The sequence below is a fragment of the Dromaius novaehollandiae genome, chromosome 20, assembly GCF_036370855.1.
Source record: "Dromaius novaehollandiae isolate bDroNov1 chromosome 20, bDroNov1.hap1, whole genome shotgun sequence".
Classification (NCBI taxonomy): domain Eukaryota; kingdom Metazoa; phylum Chordata; class Aves; order Casuariiformes; family Dromaiidae; genus Dromaius; species Dromaius novaehollandiae.
This window is the reverse complement of record NC_088117.1, coordinates 8,600,663-8,618,264: the sequence shown is the minus strand read 5'-3', so window position 1 is coordinate 8,618,264 and position 17,602 is coordinate 8,600,663. Positions and strand designations below refer to the sequence as shown.

The 17,602-nt window shown below is 59.0% G+C and overlaps 1 protein-coding gene across 1 annotated transcript in view; it reads right to left on the bottom strand.

The window, feature by feature from the left end:
• Positions 1-17,602, bottom strand: part of HMCN2 (hemicentin 2) — a 55,543-nt gene that overhangs the window by 13,899 nt on the left and 24,042 nt on the right. The window contains exons 31-62 of the mRNA XM_064523764.1: positions 16,986-17,264; positions 16,156-16,434; positions 15,726-15,834; positions 15,166-15,335; positions 14,847-15,001; positions 14,287-14,383; positions 13,701-13,796; positions 13,058-13,234; positions 12,525-12,679; positions 12,008-12,131; positions 11,546-11,721; positions 11,121-11,217; positions 9,712-9,831; positions 9,223-9,384; positions 8,517-8,798; positions 7,711-7,878; positions 7,429-7,542; positions 7,136-7,222; positions 6,370-6,561; positions 5,729-5,902; positions 5,228-5,341; positions 4,743-4,885; positions 4,403-4,553; positions 3,944-4,162; positions 3,520-3,633; positions 3,204-3,391; positions 2,948-3,044; positions 1,937-2,098; positions 1,438-1,551; positions 1,052-1,251; positions 894-975; positions 448-579 (exon numbers count right to left, since the gene is read on the bottom strand). Coding sequence (XP_064379834.1) covers positions 448-579; positions 894-975; positions 1,052-1,251; positions 1,438-1,551; positions 1,937-2,098; positions 2,948-3,044; positions 3,204-3,391; positions 3,520-3,633; positions 3,944-4,162; positions 4,403-4,553; positions 4,743-4,885; positions 5,228-5,341; positions 5,729-5,902; positions 6,370-6,561; positions 7,136-7,222; positions 7,429-7,542; positions 7,711-7,878; positions 8,517-8,798; positions 9,223-9,384; positions 9,712-9,831; positions 11,121-11,217; positions 11,546-11,721; positions 12,008-12,131; positions 12,525-12,679; positions 13,058-13,234; positions 13,701-13,796; positions 14,287-14,383; positions 14,847-15,001; positions 15,166-15,335; positions 15,726-15,834; positions 16,156-16,434; positions 16,986-17,264 — 4,929 coding nt within the window. The remainder of the gene's footprint in view (positions 1-447; positions 580-893; positions 976-1,051; positions 1,252-1,437; positions 1,552-1,936; positions 2,099-2,947; positions 3,045-3,203; positions 3,392-3,519; positions 3,634-3,943; positions 4,163-4,402; positions 4,554-4,742; positions 4,886-5,227; positions 5,342-5,728; positions 5,903-6,369; positions 6,562-7,135; positions 7,223-7,428; positions 7,543-7,710; positions 7,879-8,516; positions 8,799-9,222; positions 9,385-9,711; positions 9,832-11,120; positions 11,218-11,545; positions 11,722-12,007; positions 12,132-12,524; positions 12,680-13,057; positions 13,235-13,700; positions 13,797-14,286; positions 14,384-14,846; positions 15,002-15,165; positions 15,336-15,725; positions 15,835-16,155; positions 16,435-16,985; positions 17,265-17,602) is intronic.

The window sequence follows — 17,602 nt, the reverse complement described above, 5'->3', positions numbered from 1 at the left end:
GGCTGCAGCAGCTCTGCTCCGCCAAGCCCTCCCCTGAGCTCCCCCCTGCTCCCGGCCCCGGGACCCAGCTATGAGGACCGGAGCTGTGCAGAGGCAGGGTGTCCGCACTGCACCTTTCTGGGGCTTCCCAGAAGGGGACGAGCCACCACCTTGGGTGCAGACTCCAATGCTGGGGTATAACCTAATGGCTGGTACCCAGAGAGCTCCCCACATCGCATCTCGCACCCAGGTCCCTTGCTTTGGCCTCACGAACAAATCCGCGGCCTCTTAAAAGCAGGCAGGAGAAATTCCAGCCCATTCGCACTCTCTCTTCTCCCCTCCGGAGCCCCGCAACACCCCGCTGTTCTCTCGCAGCTGGATTAGAAACAGGGAAACTGAGGCAGGATGGCTTCACACCAGGCTGTGGCATGATATCGCAGCCCGGCACAGCATCTCCCCGGCTCGTACCCAGCGGCCGCCCATCCTTCAGCCAGGTGACGGTGGGCACAGGCACGCCGGTGACTTCGCAGGTCAGGACGAGGGGGCTCCCCATGGCCGCGTCGAGAGTCTCCTGCTGTGGGTCCTCGATGCCCGGGGGCACTGGGGGAAGGAGCGAGCACAGGCGCTGGGGTCTGCGAGCACGGCACATGCACCCCACTGCCCTGGCACGCAGGATCCCCCCCTCAGCCGTGGATCCGGCAGCATCCCGGCTTCCCGCACGGTGAGAGCATCACCATCCCTGCACACCAGGAGCATCTCAGGAGCAAGAGTCCCAGCACAGGGTGGGCTGTGAGCTAACTGCAACCATCTTCCCAAAGGAAAAATATTCCTGGGTTTGGATATTCAGGATTTTGGTGGAAAACTATATATTGTATATTACATATACACGCAAGCCTAATTTTCTGCCCCCGTACCTTGGACGGCGAGCACAAGGGTCTGCGCCAACTCTCCCGCAGCACCGGCCACCCGGCAGCTGTAGAGCCCTTCATCCGAGGCCTGGCGGAGGGAAGGGGATTCGGTGAGACCCAGCGCGGGCAGAGCAAGCGGGACGGCTCTCTCGACGCAGCTTTACCTGGGTGTTTTCTATCTCCAGCCACCGGCCTTTCAGCAGGATGTGGCCGCTGTCCCCCGCCACCAGCTCCTGCCCGTCCCTGTACCAGGTGACCGTGGATCCCGGCTGCTCCTCCAAGTCGCAGCGCAGGACGGCCGTGTCCCCGGCACGCACCGTCACGGCTGGCTGGCCCGCTGGCGCCCCGGGCTCGGCCGGCGGAGCTGGAGGGAGGCAGACACAAGGGCAGGGGTGCTGCTGCTTCACGGGCAAGGGCAAAACCTTCACGGGGACCCACGGCCGTTGGTTGCCATCAGGTCCTTCGGAGCTGATCGGCAGGAGATGGGGCAGGCAGGGGAGATGTCAGCGCCCGCGTGGGCAGATCCGCAGGCCGAGCGCCCGCTGCTTACCGTGGACAGTGAGGATGAAGAGTTTCTCGTCTCTGCCGGCTGCGTTCAGAGCCACGCACATGTATATGCCTGTGCTGGAAAGCTGCACACGGGGGATCTGCAGGATGCGCGAGCCTGGGAGAAGCAAAGAGCCGCAAGTCAGAGTTGGGCAGGAGCCAGGCGCAAGTCCAAGACACCGAGCTCATGAGCTGGCGTGTCCCCCATGCTCCATGCAGCAAGCACCCGCCAGCCAAAGCCTCTCTTCGAGGTTTGAGGCCTTGACATAGGCAGCAGCACAAGGTGGAGAGCTCCTGGGGAGCGTCAGCTCAGAGCTTGCAGGATGCGACCTCCTGGGAGAGGAATATTGCTCGGCAGCAAGTTGTTAGCACATGGTTGCGGCTGAAAGTCTTAGCTCAGGAATCCCACACGCAGCATCCAGAAGGGGCTGGTTAGGCGAGTTAGAGCCCTCTGTGAAGAGCTAGCAGCCGTGCCAGGCCCTGGGGGACTCGTCTGGACCTACCTGGGGTGACGAACGCTTCCTCACCAAGCTGCAGGACACGGCCATCCTTGTACCACACGATCTCCACATCCAGGTGGGATCGGACATCACACACCAGCGAGACACTGCCGTCGACAACGCCATCAACGCTTTCGGGGTTTGCGCCCACGATCCGGGGTGGTTCTGCTCCAGCCCACCCCAAAAAGATAATTGCAAAGGGCGACCGTCACTGCTGAGGCTGAGCTCGTGCTTCCCGAGGTGGTGCGTGCACACACCGGGCACGGGCTGCTGCAGCCCGTCCGCAGCGAGGAGGAGAGCCAGGACGTAATGGGGTAGCTCGGATGCTGGAAAAGCATCCAAGAGCAGAGCATGGGCAGAGAGAGGAGAAACCCAGCTGCCAGGCAGCCCCAGCAGAAAGCACTGACTCCCAGCTCACTGTCACTGCTGGAAAAGTGAACATCTGGCCCCTGCCTTCTTCAAAGGTCACCCGAGAAAGCAGGCGTCCACACGTGAACACCAAGCAAGCCCCAATCCCTGCTCCCCAGCACCTTGAGAACCAGGGATGCAGAGCAGGGCTCTAAAAAGCAGCGATGGCCCAAGTGCTCCTGCCAAAACAACACGAGGAAGAAACACGCACCGAGAGCCTCATGCGGTCGGACCCCAGCACACTGCTGCTGGGCTCCTGAGGGCAGCTGCAGGCACGTGGCGGGTTTTACAAGCAGAATTTGCCTTGCCCTCTGGGGCGATGCACCTAAATAAACCTGCAGGTGCCCTCCCAGCCTCAAGCAGCGCAGCCTCAGCTCTTTGGCCACCAGCAACCAAGCTCCCTTTCAGGCCCACTGCACCTTGGCTTCCTCGCGCAGCGCATGGAGGAAGGGTGGGAAGTGCAGCGGAACGAAGGCAGCCGAGCAGATCAGGAGCCACGCGAGCTCTGCGATGGCTCTGGCAAGGGCTCGCTGGAGGACTCAAGCTGGCAGAGAAGGAGGGGAGGTGAAGCGGTGACCCACAGAGCAGTCGGCCGAGAGGACTTACCCTGAACAGTGAGGGCGAAGTGCTTCTCGGCAGAACCAGCTGGGTTCTCAGCCACACACGTGTAGCTGCCTGCGTCGCCCACCTCCACCTCCGCCACCTGCAAAGGAGGAGCAGAGCCTTGCTGGCTTGCAGGGGCTCCCCACCAGCTAGGGAGCTGCCTGGGATCCCTCCCCTTGGCATTCTGCAAGAGGGGAGAAGGTGCCCCATCCCTCTGCCCAGCATCTCCTATATCCCCCCCGCCCAGGGGGATGCTGACCTGCAGGACCCCGCCATCCTCCAGGAGCCGGTGCCGTGGGCCAGCCACAATGGGGACATCTTTCCAGAGCCAGGAAACTGCAGGTGCCGGGTTCCCAGTGGCTTCGCACTTCAAGTGGATGGTGCTGTTGGCAGTGGCGGTCACCTCCTCAACGAGGTCCTCCACGCTCCCATGGATGACGGGGGCAGCTGGGCCAGGGCAGCGAGAAGCAGGGAGTTACAGGGCTCCTGCCCAGCCCTGCTGCCCCATGCACCGCCCATCACTGCTGCCACGGACGATGCTCACCCGGGCCAGGCCCCACTTTCCCCGTACTCACTCAGCACCTCCAGCTCGTAGTGCATCCGGTCCTCCCCTGCGTCGTTGGCCGCCTCACACGTGTACCTGCCTGCATCCTCCTCCCGGACCGTGGGAAGCTGCAGGACCCGGCCCCCTGTGGCGTAGGGCAGGGTTGGGGCAGGAGGGCTCCCCAGCACAGGAGCCATGGGGCAGGCCACCTCGGAGAACGGCACACTCCCTCGGGGTCCTCCCGCATCCTCCTCCACGAGGCTGAAAAACTCGCGGTGCACAGCCACCTACGCAGCCCTGGTAACAGTGCCATGCGTACTGGTGGGAGCTAGGGGGCTGGATCCACCCCCACCATGCTCTGCAGATGCTCTCTACCTACAAAGCTGCTCCAGAAAACCTCCCCAGCAAGAGCCCCATCCCTCTCAAATTACACGTCGGCCAACCGTGCCCATTACCTAGCAATATCAGCACCTCCTGGGTGGAGGAGAGGGGCTCTCCGTCCTTGTACCAGGTGAGCCGGGGGGGTGGGATGGCGCTGGTGTCGCAGTAGAGCGCAGCAGGGTTGTTGAGGACAGCCTGACGGTGCTCCACCACCTCCCCGTCCTGGTCTTCCTCCCTGTAGAGGATCTCAAAGGCCTCGTTGGCACTCCCCGGCCTCTGGAACAGTGGTGGCACTGCAGGGACGGGGCTGTGGTGAGCTGTGGAGAAGGGGGACTCGCATCCCCTCAGGTGCAACCAGAGCACCTGACTCAGGCGCAATGAGATGCCATTTTCCAGCAGACGTGAACCCTCTTCCTGCTTCCCTCGGTCTTCCCCCACGAGGGACCCAGCTAAGGGCCTCTCAGGGCTTCGCAGGGCCCCGCTTACCTGGGCACAGGATGGCCACTTGGGGCTGGTTTCCCATTTCAGCTCACCTTGGATGTGTACACTGAAGTCCTTATCATCTTCACCCACAGCATTGGTAGCAACACAGGTGTAGTGCCCCGAATCCGAGACGCCAGCTGGTTTGATCTGAAGGATCTGCCCCTCACTGAGGATCTGGAGGTGACCGGCACTTTCCAGGAGCTGGTGTGGGAACCCCAGCCCCAAAGGAAGATGGAAAAAAAAGAAGGGAGGAGGATTACACACTAGGGCTGAAGCATCCAGAAGCAGGACAGAGACTACTCAGTCTTATAAAAGGTATTTTTCCCCTCCATCCAACTGGCAGAGTTTCCAAAATGGGCAGCTCCTCCCTGCCTATGGCTAGGGCCTCACCTGCCCGTCCTTGTACCACTGGATGGTGGGCTCAGGCACAGCCCAAGATTCGCACTCCAGCGTCACGGTGCTGTTGACCTTCGTTTTCACTTCCGTCACAGCAAATTCCCCTAAAGCGTCATCTTTGGCAATCCAAGGTGGAACTAGTAGGGAGACATGACATGGCTGGGGTGAGAGAATGGCCCTTTAATGCCCTTGCTCTGCCCTAATCCGACAGGCACACTGACAGCCACAGCGACAGGCAGCACCTCGGAGTGCCACGGATACCCCAGACAGTACTCTTTGCCTTCCTCAGAGCTAGACCAGAGGCTTTTTGAGGCCATGTGCTGGTACATGTGTGACAGAGATGGCACCAACTACAAGAGAGAAGGTTGTAGTGCAGTGGCCCAGGGTGAGGCATCTGGAAGGGAAGGAAGGGGCAGTGCCATGGGTTACAGCTGTAGGGCTACAAGCAGAGTTATGCAGGACACGGACAGCTTACGGACCCAGGACCTTCACGGTGTAGTTCTTCACAGCCTCCCCGGCCTCATTGGTCACGATGCAACTGTACGTGCCTGCATCCTCTTCGAGGGCGTTCAGGATCTGCAGCCCATGGCCACCTGGACGAAGGAGGAGTACTGAGAGCCTTCCCCCCGCACAGCTGACTAGCCCCATACAGCACAAGAGGACATCTTAAAGCACCCGCGGATCAGCTGCAAACCTGACCCAAGGCAGTCTATCACCCTTCTAAAGCCCAGTTCCCAGGCCTGTGAAAACTAGTGCTGTCCCACCAAAGCTGCCAAGGAGGCTCTAGCCAGTATCAGACAACACAGTGCAGAAAACAGCAGCCTCTGTCCAACGGCCCGAGCCCCTCGGTTACCACAGGGTAGCAACTCCTCACCCCCCCAGAGCACGGCCAGGCCCAGGAAAGGCTCCACTCCCAGCCCGGGTCATGCTGCAGGAGGGGAGCAGCAGTCACACAGAGCCACCAGACACCGGTGCGGTACCAGGGAGCAGGTGAACGTGTCTAGAGGCTTCAAGGGGAACCTCATCCTTGAGCCAGGTGATGTTGGGAGACGGGTAGGCCAGAGCCTCGCAGATGAGGGAGACAGGGTTGTTGATGATCACGGTAACGTCTTCTGTGGTGGCATCGAGGGCCTCTCCAGGAAACACGGGGCTGACTGCAGGGGCAGACACTTCTTTGTGTGGCAAGAGGTTAGTGTAAGTACCCGCTTAGACTTCCCGATGCCTTATCCCTCCACCAGAGAACGTGACCCAAGTTCAGGGAGCCTGAATTGACCACCACACGAGAAATGCACAGCACATGCAGCCGCAAGCCCAGCTTCAGCAGACGCTGCCCTTGTTGCTGCCTTCCAGAAACCCAGGGGACGTAGCAGAAGACGTGCTCCCCATTCCCACCAGCCACCCAACATGTACCCTGGACTAGAGGTCCTCTTGGGCCCCTTATGTCCTTTCACACGAGTCTTATGAGGGTTTTGTAACTGGCCCAGGACCTCATTTCATGCTGCAGGCTGTGAGGCTTGGAAATCTTCACCTCCTACCTGGGGCAGACCCTTAAAAAGCCCTCTAAGTCCATGTCGCCTCACTCACACCTGAGACACTGCCTCTATCCAAAGGCATCTCATACCTAAAACATTTAGCAGGTAGTGCTTGGTCTGATCTGCCACAGAATTGGAGGCCACGCAGGAGTAGCGGCCAGCATCGGAAAGGGCAGCCTGGGCGATGTGCAGTATAGACCCATCAGGGGAGATGGAGTAGGTGTCTCCGCTAGTCAGGGGATGGCCATCTTTCAGCCAGGTGATCTTAGGCTGGGGGTTGCCTGTGCAGGGTGGAAAGCAGGTTTCAGCCTTTGCGCAAAGTTTTTCTGCATCTGCACACAGTCTGGGTGGGGTCACCAAGCTGGTGCTCTGGAGCCTTTATGGGAGGCAGGGACAGACGCCCAAGTCCAGAATTACCACAGTCTGGATTTGGTTTTAAGAGGCTGCTGGATGAGCCAGTAAGAGAAGTGAGAACTGTCCTGAGTAGGAGGTGATTAATTACTCCCATCGCCAAAGGGGAAACCAGATTATAGGAATTTTAGCTCTATTTGGGAAAGATTGAAGCTTATGTCCTTGAACAAGCTCCCAGTGTGGGCGCCCTCCCCTGCATCCAAAGCACTTCCCAGACTGCCCAATTGCAAAGCCAGGAATTATCTCAAGAAAGATCTTCAGCCAGTCTTAACTATTAGTATGTCATCGATTGGAACAGAAGCCTGGGAGGCCTCTGAAAAGACAAATAACCCCATATGGAATATTGTCCATTTGCTCCACATACCAAAGGGAGACTCGGGTCAGCTGCTCCCCAGCCCCTTCTCCAGCCTGTGCACATCTCCCATTCGCCTGTGCAACGCTCACCTGTAGCCAGGCAGGACCAGGTGATGGGGTGACCCTCGGGCACTTTGATGCTCTCTTCCTCATCCGCGCTCTCAATGCGGGGAGGAACTAGGAACACAAGCCATCAGGAATCTCAGCAGCTGGCCAGCTTTGCCGGGTCAAACAAGAGCCTCTTAGCTCACATGCTAAGGCACGAAAGACTCAGGACTGCAGCTCCCAACAACATGCCAAGTCTTAACTTTGCCTGACTGTGCAAGAGTGAAAGCTCTGATGCCCCACCAGAAGTCCTGCAGCAGGCAGAGGCCCCCCCTTACCATGGACCTCCACGTGGAAATCCCTCCTGGCCTCCCCAGCCACATTACTGGCCAGGCAGGAAAAGAGGCCTCCGTCCTGGGCTCGCGCACGAGTGAGCCTCAGCATCCAGCCCCCTGGAAACATGAAGCAAAGAGGTCTCAGGGCCCTGATCCAAGGCACCTGCTCATCCTAGCAGTGCTCCTGCACTCTGGGGGCTCTGCTGCATTTCAACCCGCTGGCATTAGGGCAGAACGCAGCCCCAGAGCTCCCATCCCTCACTGTGTCCAGCATTCGTGCCTCACCTGAGAGCACACGCCTGTGCTCGCTGGGGACGACGGGAGAGCTGTTCCAGAACCAGGTGACAATGGGCGGGGGAACACCAGAGGCCTCGCAGGTCAGTGTCAGGGCTCCATGCAGAGACACGCTGATGTTGGTTGTTGATCCTGATCCTTGAAGGAACTCAGGAGGAACTGGAGGGACAGGAAGGGATGAACATCCATTTGCAAAGCAGCCTCCAAGACAGCAGAAGAGCAAGGCAAAGGGGGCAAACCAAGAACCCTACTTGTTCCCATCCTCATGCTTGCATAGTTTGAGGACAAAAGCCCAGAAAGACCATTACCATCTCCTGAGGCTGTAGACTTCAGAGATGTTATGGGACAGGTGACCCATAGCAAGTAGGTGCCATCTACCTGCATGCCCAGGCCCCCACTTACAGGTGTAACACCAAGGTAGCCACATGCCCTGAGCAGCCACACTCCTTTTCCAGCTCAAATGCTTGGTTCCTTGACTCACAAGATTTCCCAAGTCCTTGGAAAGCATATGACTTTGTGAAGCATGAGGCAATCATCTTTGCTGACACCAGAAGGAAGGAAGGAAAATAAAAAAAACCCCACACCGAAAAAAACCCCCACCCTCCTACTACGGGCTGAGGGAGCCACTTCTGCCACTACGTTGCATGGAGCTTCTCCCTCCCGTTCAGAGACCCTCCTGCCTGTCAGCGTCTTGTCCACTCTCATGCTCCACCAGATGTGCAGCGGAGCATCACAAGCCTTCTCGAGCCTGCCTGCTTCCACACACCCCAGCAGCAAGTCCCTGCCTGCATCCTTACCATGCACGGCCACGTCAAACCCCCTCTCCTCCTGCCCCACTGCATTCGTTGCCAGGCAAGTGTAGCGTCCCGAATGGGTGACCTCCGCCTTTGGGATGCGCAGCCGCCTCCCCTGGTTTGTAAGGAGAAGCCCATCCCCGTTCACCACAGGCCGCCCGTCTTTCACCCATGTCACCGTGGGCGGTGGTGTTCCCACGGCCTCGCACTCCAAAACCGTCTCACCAGCCTTGACCACAGAAACCTTCCTCAGGGCTTTGCTGCTGCCTTGGATCCTTGGCAGCGCTGCGGGCAAGAGGGACACAGGGCAGAGGCAACGCTGTAAGAACTCCCCTAGGTCTTACGTAAGCAGAAGTAAAAGTGCCATTGGTCTGCGCGGCAGCAAGGCAAAGCAAATCCAAGTGGGTGCAATTAGTGCAAGTGGGCTGCTGGAGTGAATACAAGCCGAGACCAGCTTGGACCGAGAAGGAAGCTGGAGGGGCAAAGACAACCCAGTTGGCACCATGCTTTCCAGGAACACCAAGGCAAAAGACAACAGAAGTGAACTTTCGGGTCCAGCTGGACCCTGGATTGAGACAGATTGTGGCTTGCTCAGACATACAGCTTAGGAGAAGCAGGCCTCAGCGCCAGAGCCTGGAGACCCATGTGCAGGAGCATCCCATGGCTGCCGATGCAGAGCCCTGTGTCTCCAGCACCTTCCCCGACTCACCGTGCACCCGTAGACGATACTCCTTGCTGCTGCTGCCCACAGCGTTCCTGCACTCGCACGTGTACGACCCCTTGTCTGCCAGCTGCACCTTCTCAATGTAGAGCATCCTCCCTCCTGCAGAGACCAGCTCCCGGCTCCCTGGCTTGGTGGAGAGGGACTCGCCTGCCCAAGGAAAGGGGAACACCAGCCTTCTCTCAGCTCCCAGCAGGACCAGCTCCCTGCCCGTTAACATCTAAGGGTTAGCTGGATACTGCCCACAGTAAAGCACCTCTTGCTCCAAGGAGACCAGCATGCAGTGATTTTATGCTCAGCTACGTCAGGAGCAGAAAGCCCCAAGACATAGGCTTGAAACCAGCTTTGAAATCTAGCCCGGCATTTGCTAGCACAAGGTGCTCCCATCCCATGCAATGAGCATCGCCCGTAAAGACCCAGCCCTGGGTGGGTCAACATCTGGGTAGGGTGGGAAGAAGTTCAGGGAAAGGACCCTACCGTCCTTCCACCAGGTGAGGGTGGGGAAGGGGATCCCGTGGCACTCGCAGGCCAGCTGAACAACCTGCCCTTCCAGCACCGACACGGTGGCAGGCTCTGCCGCGGAGAACGACGGGGGCACTGCACGACACGAGAGAAGAGGAGCAGCTCCCTGGCCACCCGGCCTCGGGCATGGCCGCCAGGACGACAGAGCCGCGGGTGATGCCAGGACGGCCGGCTTGGCGGTACGCGCTCAGGGAACAGCGCTGTCGAGCCCCACGGGGGACTCGGCTCGGCTCGGCTCGCTACCTGCCACTCACTGCTCCCCCGGGTCTTACGCAAGCAGCTAGCGACTGGCAGGACTCCACCGCTCTGCACTGGCTCCGTGTGGAAACAATAACATTGACTTTCCAGCTCTTAAATATGAGAGATACTTTTGCTTGCACATGGCCTACAGCACAGGACGACCGAGCATCCCGCGCCAGCCACACAGTCAGGCCGAGTTCAGGTTGGCCAGACACAGCCTTATTAGGCAGCACTACTCACTGCGAAGGTTAGCTAACACTTTCCATTATCAGCCCTTGTTTTCAGTTGCTTATAATTACAGCTGGCTGGAAAATGGTAACTCCTTCCCAGGAGGTATATTAGTTTTTTGGAAGAAAAAACCCAACACCCAGAAACGCCCGAAAAACAAAAAACAGCAGAACCCAAACAATCCACCCGAGCCAGGACACCAGGCCAAACATGCAAACATTTCCCTGGGAAGGGATTTTAAGAACAAACGCGTGTCGGGAGAACTGGATTTTCTCCATTCCCTGGCTACCTGCCTGCAGGACTTCCACCAACTGGCCTAAAGCATCCCTGAGAAAAGCCAGGCCCTGCCTCGGCTCTCCAGCTAGCCGAGGACGTGCTGCACCGGCTGCAAAGCTGCAAGGGTGTTTGACTTCAGCGAGCAAAAACAGCTGGTTCCCATCTTGGCAGCAGCCTGGGAACCACCATTAGCATCTTCCTGACTTGGGCAGGGGGAGGAAAGGGAGCTGATACTTCCAGCACCTTCTGTATTGTCCAAGTGTAAAGAAGTGACAGAGAAGCCCTGGCAATGGCAAGGAAATATTTTTACTCTCTTGCCAAATTTTAGAAAGGCAGCTCTTCCCCATCATCGCTGAAGTCTCCCCAGAGGAAGACTCATGCAAACACTGGCTTTTTCCCTCTGATACCTATCCTCGTAGGGGATTCCCTACCAGCTCCAGCTGCATCATTTTGCAGAGCATTAACCTTTGGGCTTAATATTTTCCAAGCCAGTGAACTACCTCAGCTATGTATTATACATATATATGCATACACACATTTACACATACATACACACACATGCGTGTGTTTATGTATTATGTTTTCCCCTAATGGAATATTTCATCTGAAAAGGCCCTTACCCCACACATCCAGGTTGTAGTGATTCTCCGAGCGGCCCAGGTGGCTGGACACCTCGCACGTGTACCTGCCTGCATCCTGCACACCAGCTCTCTTGATCTGTGACAACAAGCAGCGCTGGAGCACTCGCTCTCCCTGGCTTTCCTCGCAGGCAGATGGCACTAAGATGCTCTGCAGCAGAGCTGGAGCCTGCACGGCCCCTCAACCAGCCGGAGATTTTAGGCTGGTGCTGGCTGAAGCAGTCAGGGCTCGGCATGAGGAGCGGGCTCAGGGCTTAGACAGGGCTGTGAAGAGTGCTTTCAGCTATGGTCAATAGCGAGGGAGGCCCCCCATCCCCATCTGCCACCTCCCAAGGACAGCCACGAGGGGCGAGGGTCTTGGCAGCCCCATTTCCCCTCCCATCCTCTGTAACTCTCTGGAACATCACCTGGAGCATGGTCCCCTCTGCAGACGGCTGCACTCCTGGCTTTGGCGTGAGCAAGTGCCCGTCCTTCAGCCAGCGGGGCTCCCGAGGAGGCATCCCAGGGGCCAAGCACTCCAGGGTCACCGACTGGTTCACAAGGATGGAGATGTTCTGCTCTTCACCCAGGGCAGTGGGCAGCACTGGAAAACAACCACCCCCAGAGGAGATAAACGAGGAAACGCCTTCGCAAAACTACCCACTCGGTTGGGGTGTTCCAGCCGCACTGCCCCATCCCACCACCTTCCCAAGCACCTGGCACCTCTGTGCACTCACCGGGGGACAGCAGAGCAGCCCCATATCCCCCCAGCCTGCTCACGGGGACCCACAGCAGCCACAGATGTCACCTCCGAGCCTCATGGCCAGCAGTCACAAGGAGGGAGCGGGCCCCGGCAGTGCCCGTAGGTGCACGGGGAGAGCAGTACTTACATCGCACCTCGAGGGCGGCCTCCCGCCTGTCCTCTCCCACGACGCTGCTGGCCACGCACACGTATGTCCCCGAATCCAGGAGGCGAGCAGTCGGCAGGGACAGCACGCGCCCACCGGAGATGATCTGCGCTCCCCCCGGGCCCAGAGACAGAGAGAGCCCAGATGAGCAGAAAAGGCATAAACGTGCAGCCAGCTGGGCTGCAAGCCAGCAAACAGGAACAGGGAAACAGACTGGCATAAGCCTGCCCAGAGCCTGTCCTTGCCACGTCCGGAGGCCCTCTGGTCCTCCGTGCAGCAGGATCACTACTCCCCTCCCTGGCCAGGGAGCCCAGCCCAGGCGCGGAGCTCACGCTTCCCATGCGGAGCCCTGGATCGAGCGCAGAGGCAGGTCTGGGCAGCACTGCATCCACTCGGCCCTCGCAGCGTGGTTTTGAAAAGCCAGAAGGGGGAAGGAGGACATCTTTGCACGGCCTGGAGGGACATTCCCAGCAAGCAGCTCCATTTCGGGGAGTCTCACCTGCGGTCCATCCGCCACCATGGGGGGCACGGGATTGCCGTCCTTCAGCCACAGCAGGACCGGGGCAGGGACCCCCGTGGCATCACACTCCAGCTTCACCGGCTCATTCATCACCACTGTCAGGGGGCTGGGGCCAGACGTGATCCGTGGGGGCACTGGGGAGGCCAAAGCAAGCACTGAGCGTCACCAGAAACACCGGGTTGCAAGAGGAAGGGGTGGTGGCTGAGGCAGGAGGCGCAGCAAGAGTGCCGTGATGTGGACCAGCCCTTAGGCCCCAGGTTTTCTGGGATAGTAACTGGGATGGACATGGAAGGGGAAGGGGATTTCATGGCTGGGACCCCCTGGGGTGGCATTGCCTTCTGCAATCAGGGCAGAGAACAAGGTTTCCACTAAAACCGTCTCCCATAGATAGAGGAGGATGTACCCATGGGCTGGGGTGGACCCGTTGGCCCTGTGCACACACGAGGGGCTGCCAGGGAGCAGCGCCCAGCTCTCAGACATCTGCAGTCCTTGCCCCCTCACAGCAGACTCACCAGTCACTCGCAGGCTGTACCAGAGCTCGGCGTCACCGGCCACGTTGGAGGCCACACAGCGGTAGCTCCCAGAGTCGGAGGTCTCAGCATGCTCTATCTCCAGGCGCTTCCCATCTCCAGACAAGGCCAGGCCTGGCCCGGCCAAGAGCTGCTCCGGCCCCTTGTACCAGGCTATGTCTGGAAGGGCAGAGCTGAGCTAGAAGGAGCAGCGCTACCTTCCCTTTTCACCAACAGGGCAACAGCGCAACCACACGTCCCAGGCAGCCCCAGGGGACATGGGGGACGGGTGGCCTTCATTCTTCAGGGGCATGCTGTGCTGCAGGGCTTCCCCTTAGTCCTCAGCTCGGGCACCTCCCCCATTGCACGCTAGTGTGGTGTGTAGGAGACGAGGGTTTCGGACCTTGGGAAACTCTGGGATTCGTGCTCAACCCTCCATCAAAGCTTGGGCTGTAATATTGAATTTCCCAGCTGGCCCCCTGACACCGTTATTCCCTAACAAGTACCCAGCATCTCGCTCTGCAGTCACCGAGGTGTCCGTGAACAGCCAAGGGGCTGGAAACAGGGATGCTGACTTCTCAAGGGAAAGAGGAGCCCAGGGAAAAATTGAGGTGCAAGTAAGAGCCAAGGGAGAAGACCGACTTACCAGGAGCTGGCACCCCAGAGGCCAAGCACTGCAGGGTCGCCGTGGCGTTCTCCAGGACAGTCACATTCACCTCGCCAGGCTCAATATTTGGAGGCACTGCAACCCAGCACCGATGCTCATCGGCTCTGCATGGCCTGTGCTGGCTGCAGCCACGCAAGGGGAGATGGCCATGCACGCAGAGGGCTTGCAGCCTGCCCTTGGTCTCGACAGGGCAACAGGCTGGGAGCCAGGCAGCTGCACTTGCTCCCTGCTCTGGGACTGCTACATGACGGACAGGGCAGCAGAGAGGACACCCACATCCCCAGCTTCATTCTGCCCCAGGTGGGTACCCAGCCCTGGACTGACCACTTTGTCCCTCTCTCCCTTGTGAGGCTTCAAGCCTAGTCTGTGACGGGCTGCAGGACGGCTGGCAGGGGTGCACCTAACTCCCGTGCGGTGCCACTGCTGTTCACGGAGTCAGCCTTGCTAGCAGGAGGCCAGCAAGGAGAGGACCAGGATTTATGGCCCTGCTTCTCTGGGTTGCTTTGTCCCCCAGAAAGAGATATTTCATCCTGGCAGGATCTCAGCTCCCTGCCTGGTTTCTCACCCAGGACCTTCAGTATCACATCTTGCTTGTCCTCCCCAGCGGGGTTCACTGCGACGCAGGAATAGACCCCTTCGTTCATCAAGTCAGCCTTCTCAATCTAGAGGCAGGAGAGGGGGTTCCCAGTTAGTGTCAGCCGCACACCAGCCCAAACCAGGCCCCCTCTGCTCAAAACAGGACGAGGGGACCTTTACTCCCTCACTCGCTGAAGCCTCACCTACCCCACCAGAACCCTTCACCACCTCTCTGATGTGCCTTTCCAGCTTGGCTTTCCCACACCTGCTATTCCAGGGCTGGGTTTCTCCTCCAAACTTTTGGCCAGCCCAACAGCCAACAAAGCAGGGTTTGCCCAGCAAGCGTGCAGCAGAGGCCACTCTGCTGGGGACCTGCGTGCTCCAGAGAATGCAAAACCCCACCATGACATCCCACCTGCCCTAATCTGCGTGCCCCATCTCCCCAGCACCAGTGCTTCAGCTCAGACCCTGCCATAGAAAAGCCCGCAGCACACAGACCTGCATCAGCACTTCTGCGTTTGACCCCAATCCCAAGCACAGCCTCCCTACCTGGAAAAGGTGGCCTGTGGCTGGCAAGGGGACCCCGTCCTTCCACCAGCTGAGCTGCGGAGGTGGAGTGCCAGTGGCCAGGCACCGAAGAGTCACCGGCTGCCGGAGGGCCACGCTGAGGCCCTCTCCCTCCACGATGCTGACCGATGGGCGCTCTAGCCAGGGGAGGGAAAACCAAAGTGGGGCTGGGGAGATTTCTTCTACCGGGAAGCATCCACGAGTGCTTTCCACTCCTTCTCCCTGTCCACCCCTTGGACCAGCCACGTCCTCCCCAGTGTGTGGGAAGGCTAGCAGGTCTCTCCCCAGATGCTCTGCTCACCTTGCACCGACACCTGCACCTCCGCCTGGGCTCCACCCGCCTCATTGCTGCCCTGGCAGACATAGAGCCCTTCATCACCGAGCACCACACGGGGAATCACCAGGGTCCTGCCATCCTCAGACACCACTGCTCCATCCAGCTCATCCAGCGGGTGACCATTCTTCAGCCACCTGAAACAAGGGGAGTAGGCAGCAAGTCCTCAGCCCACGCCCTGTTTCTGCCCACCGAAGAGGGACCTGGTGTACAGCAGGGCGCTGACAGCGAGGACTGTGGAGGTATCTCCTGAAAAGGGGCTGGCAGTGCCGGATCCTGGGAGCAAGGAACGGAAATGGATGCTTCCCTTTACAAAGGTGCTGCAGGAAGGGATAATTCCCAAAGGAGAAGCTCTGTGCTTGTGCCCTAAGGGACACCCCAAGCCAGGGGTCCCCGTAGCTCATCCTGATCCCCTTCCCGACCACTGGCGCAGCTTCACGTGCCCAGCTGCAGAGCATCCCCAGGACCTTACGTAGCCCCTGAAGAGAGCTGGGGGTGATAGAGGCAGGCTGCTCTGTGGTACTCACTGGACCTGGGGCACAGGGAAGCCCGTGGCGTGGCAGTGAATCTGCAGGGAGTCGTTGGCAATCGCCATCACGTGGCTTTCCCCATCGCTGATCAGCAGCTGGGGAGGAGCTGGGAGAAAAGAGGACAACGGGCTAAAGACCACCCTCCACCCAGCCTCAGATCCTGGCATGGGGGAAGATGCTGCTCTGGGAAAGCGGGAGTAGCTGGGGATTTGGAGGGTACAGTAGTACTCGCAGCGGTTTGGAGCTGAATTTGACTTATTGCACTCTTCTCTGTTCTCAAAGAAACTGAAGTTTTAGGCCACCATCTTTGCTTCTCCCTCCCTTCTCAGATGATACGGTTGGAGGGGCAGATCTGGCCACTCCATAAATCACTGTGCTCCCCGCTCCAGCCAACCCAAGCTCTGCTGCAAGGGTCCAGACGCCGTACCCTGAACTACCACCGTGCGCTGGACCATGCTCTCGCCCGCCGGACTGCTGGCTAAGCAGGTGTAGATCCCCGCTGAGCTCTCCGAAGCCTGCTCAGCTCTCAGCAGCATGCCATCTCCCAGAAGCAGGGTCCTAGTGCCGTGGGACAGCGGGAGCCCATCCTTGAGCCAGGTCAGGACAGGCGGGGGGTTGCCGCTGGCCGAGCACCGGAGCTCCAAGGGCTGGCCCACCACTACCACCACGTGATCTTCATCGGCCGTGCTGTCAATACTTGGTGGCACTGCAGGGGCAGAGTACGAGGCAGTGTGAGTGCAAAGTAGGTGACCCAGATGCTGCGGCTTTGTCTCAAAAGCTGACAGTAGCAGGAAGGGAGGCACACTGTGCCCTGAGCAGCCTTGGGTGCACATGCATCTCTAGTTGGGTCAGGCTCCATTGGGGGACACCAGCACGCAGCCCACAGGGAGACAGCAGGCTGGCTCGTTAGAAACTCAGAGCCACAGGTGAACCAGAGCAGCGAAGGGCAGAGAGTTCACTCCAGGAAAATCAGCTCCCAAAGCCAGACCATTTCCCAGAAACATGTGATATGCGGTGCACTTGCCATTTCACAGCCCGTCCCAGAAACAGAAACACGCCTTTACATCTGCACTAACACAACTGAATATAGCCAACAGCCTCCACAAAGCTGCTGGAGAGAACACCAACAGAGAAATGACCTCTCTGAAAAAGCCAAGCACCAGCCAACAAGCCACAGATGCTTCCTAGCTGGCCATGAAGGGCAGCTCGTATGCCTTCCTCTTCGTGAGCACATCAAGTGAAGGGACCAAACCTTACCATAAACCTCGAGCCTCACAGACCTCTCTGCTGTGCCCACGGGGTTGGTGGCCCGGCAGGTGTACAGCCCCGCATCTGTCACCTGGGCCATGTTCAGCTGCAGGCTGTGTCCCCCTCTCATGTAGGTGGTCTTTGTGCCAGAGACAAGTGGACGCCTGTCTTTGAACCACGTGATGCTGGGAGCCGGCGAGCCCTGGGCCTCGCAGGGCAGCTCGCTGGAGCGATTCAGCAGCACCGTAACCTCTGCCGTCTCGTTAGAGTCCAGGATGGAGGGGGGAGCTGGCCACGCAAAGAAGAGGCAGAGATGTGACGTGGGGAGACCCTGGCCCACTGCCACAGGCTATTTGGCTGCTCCCAAGGGTCTCAAAGTGTAACTCAGAATACCTCTATGCCCCCATGCACTGAAACTTACTGCCCTAAGAGCTACCTTGCTTTACCACGCCAGGCTGTTTGGTACAGGATCTGTTACATGGGGACAAAATCCACCCACAAGGACAGATGTCCTGGCTGCCTGCAACGCTGGCCTGTCTACCCCAGCCCAGCCACTGCCAAAGAGGACAATATCCCACTTTCACAGAGGCAGCCGGGAGGGTGAAAGGTTTGGGGAGGTGGATGTG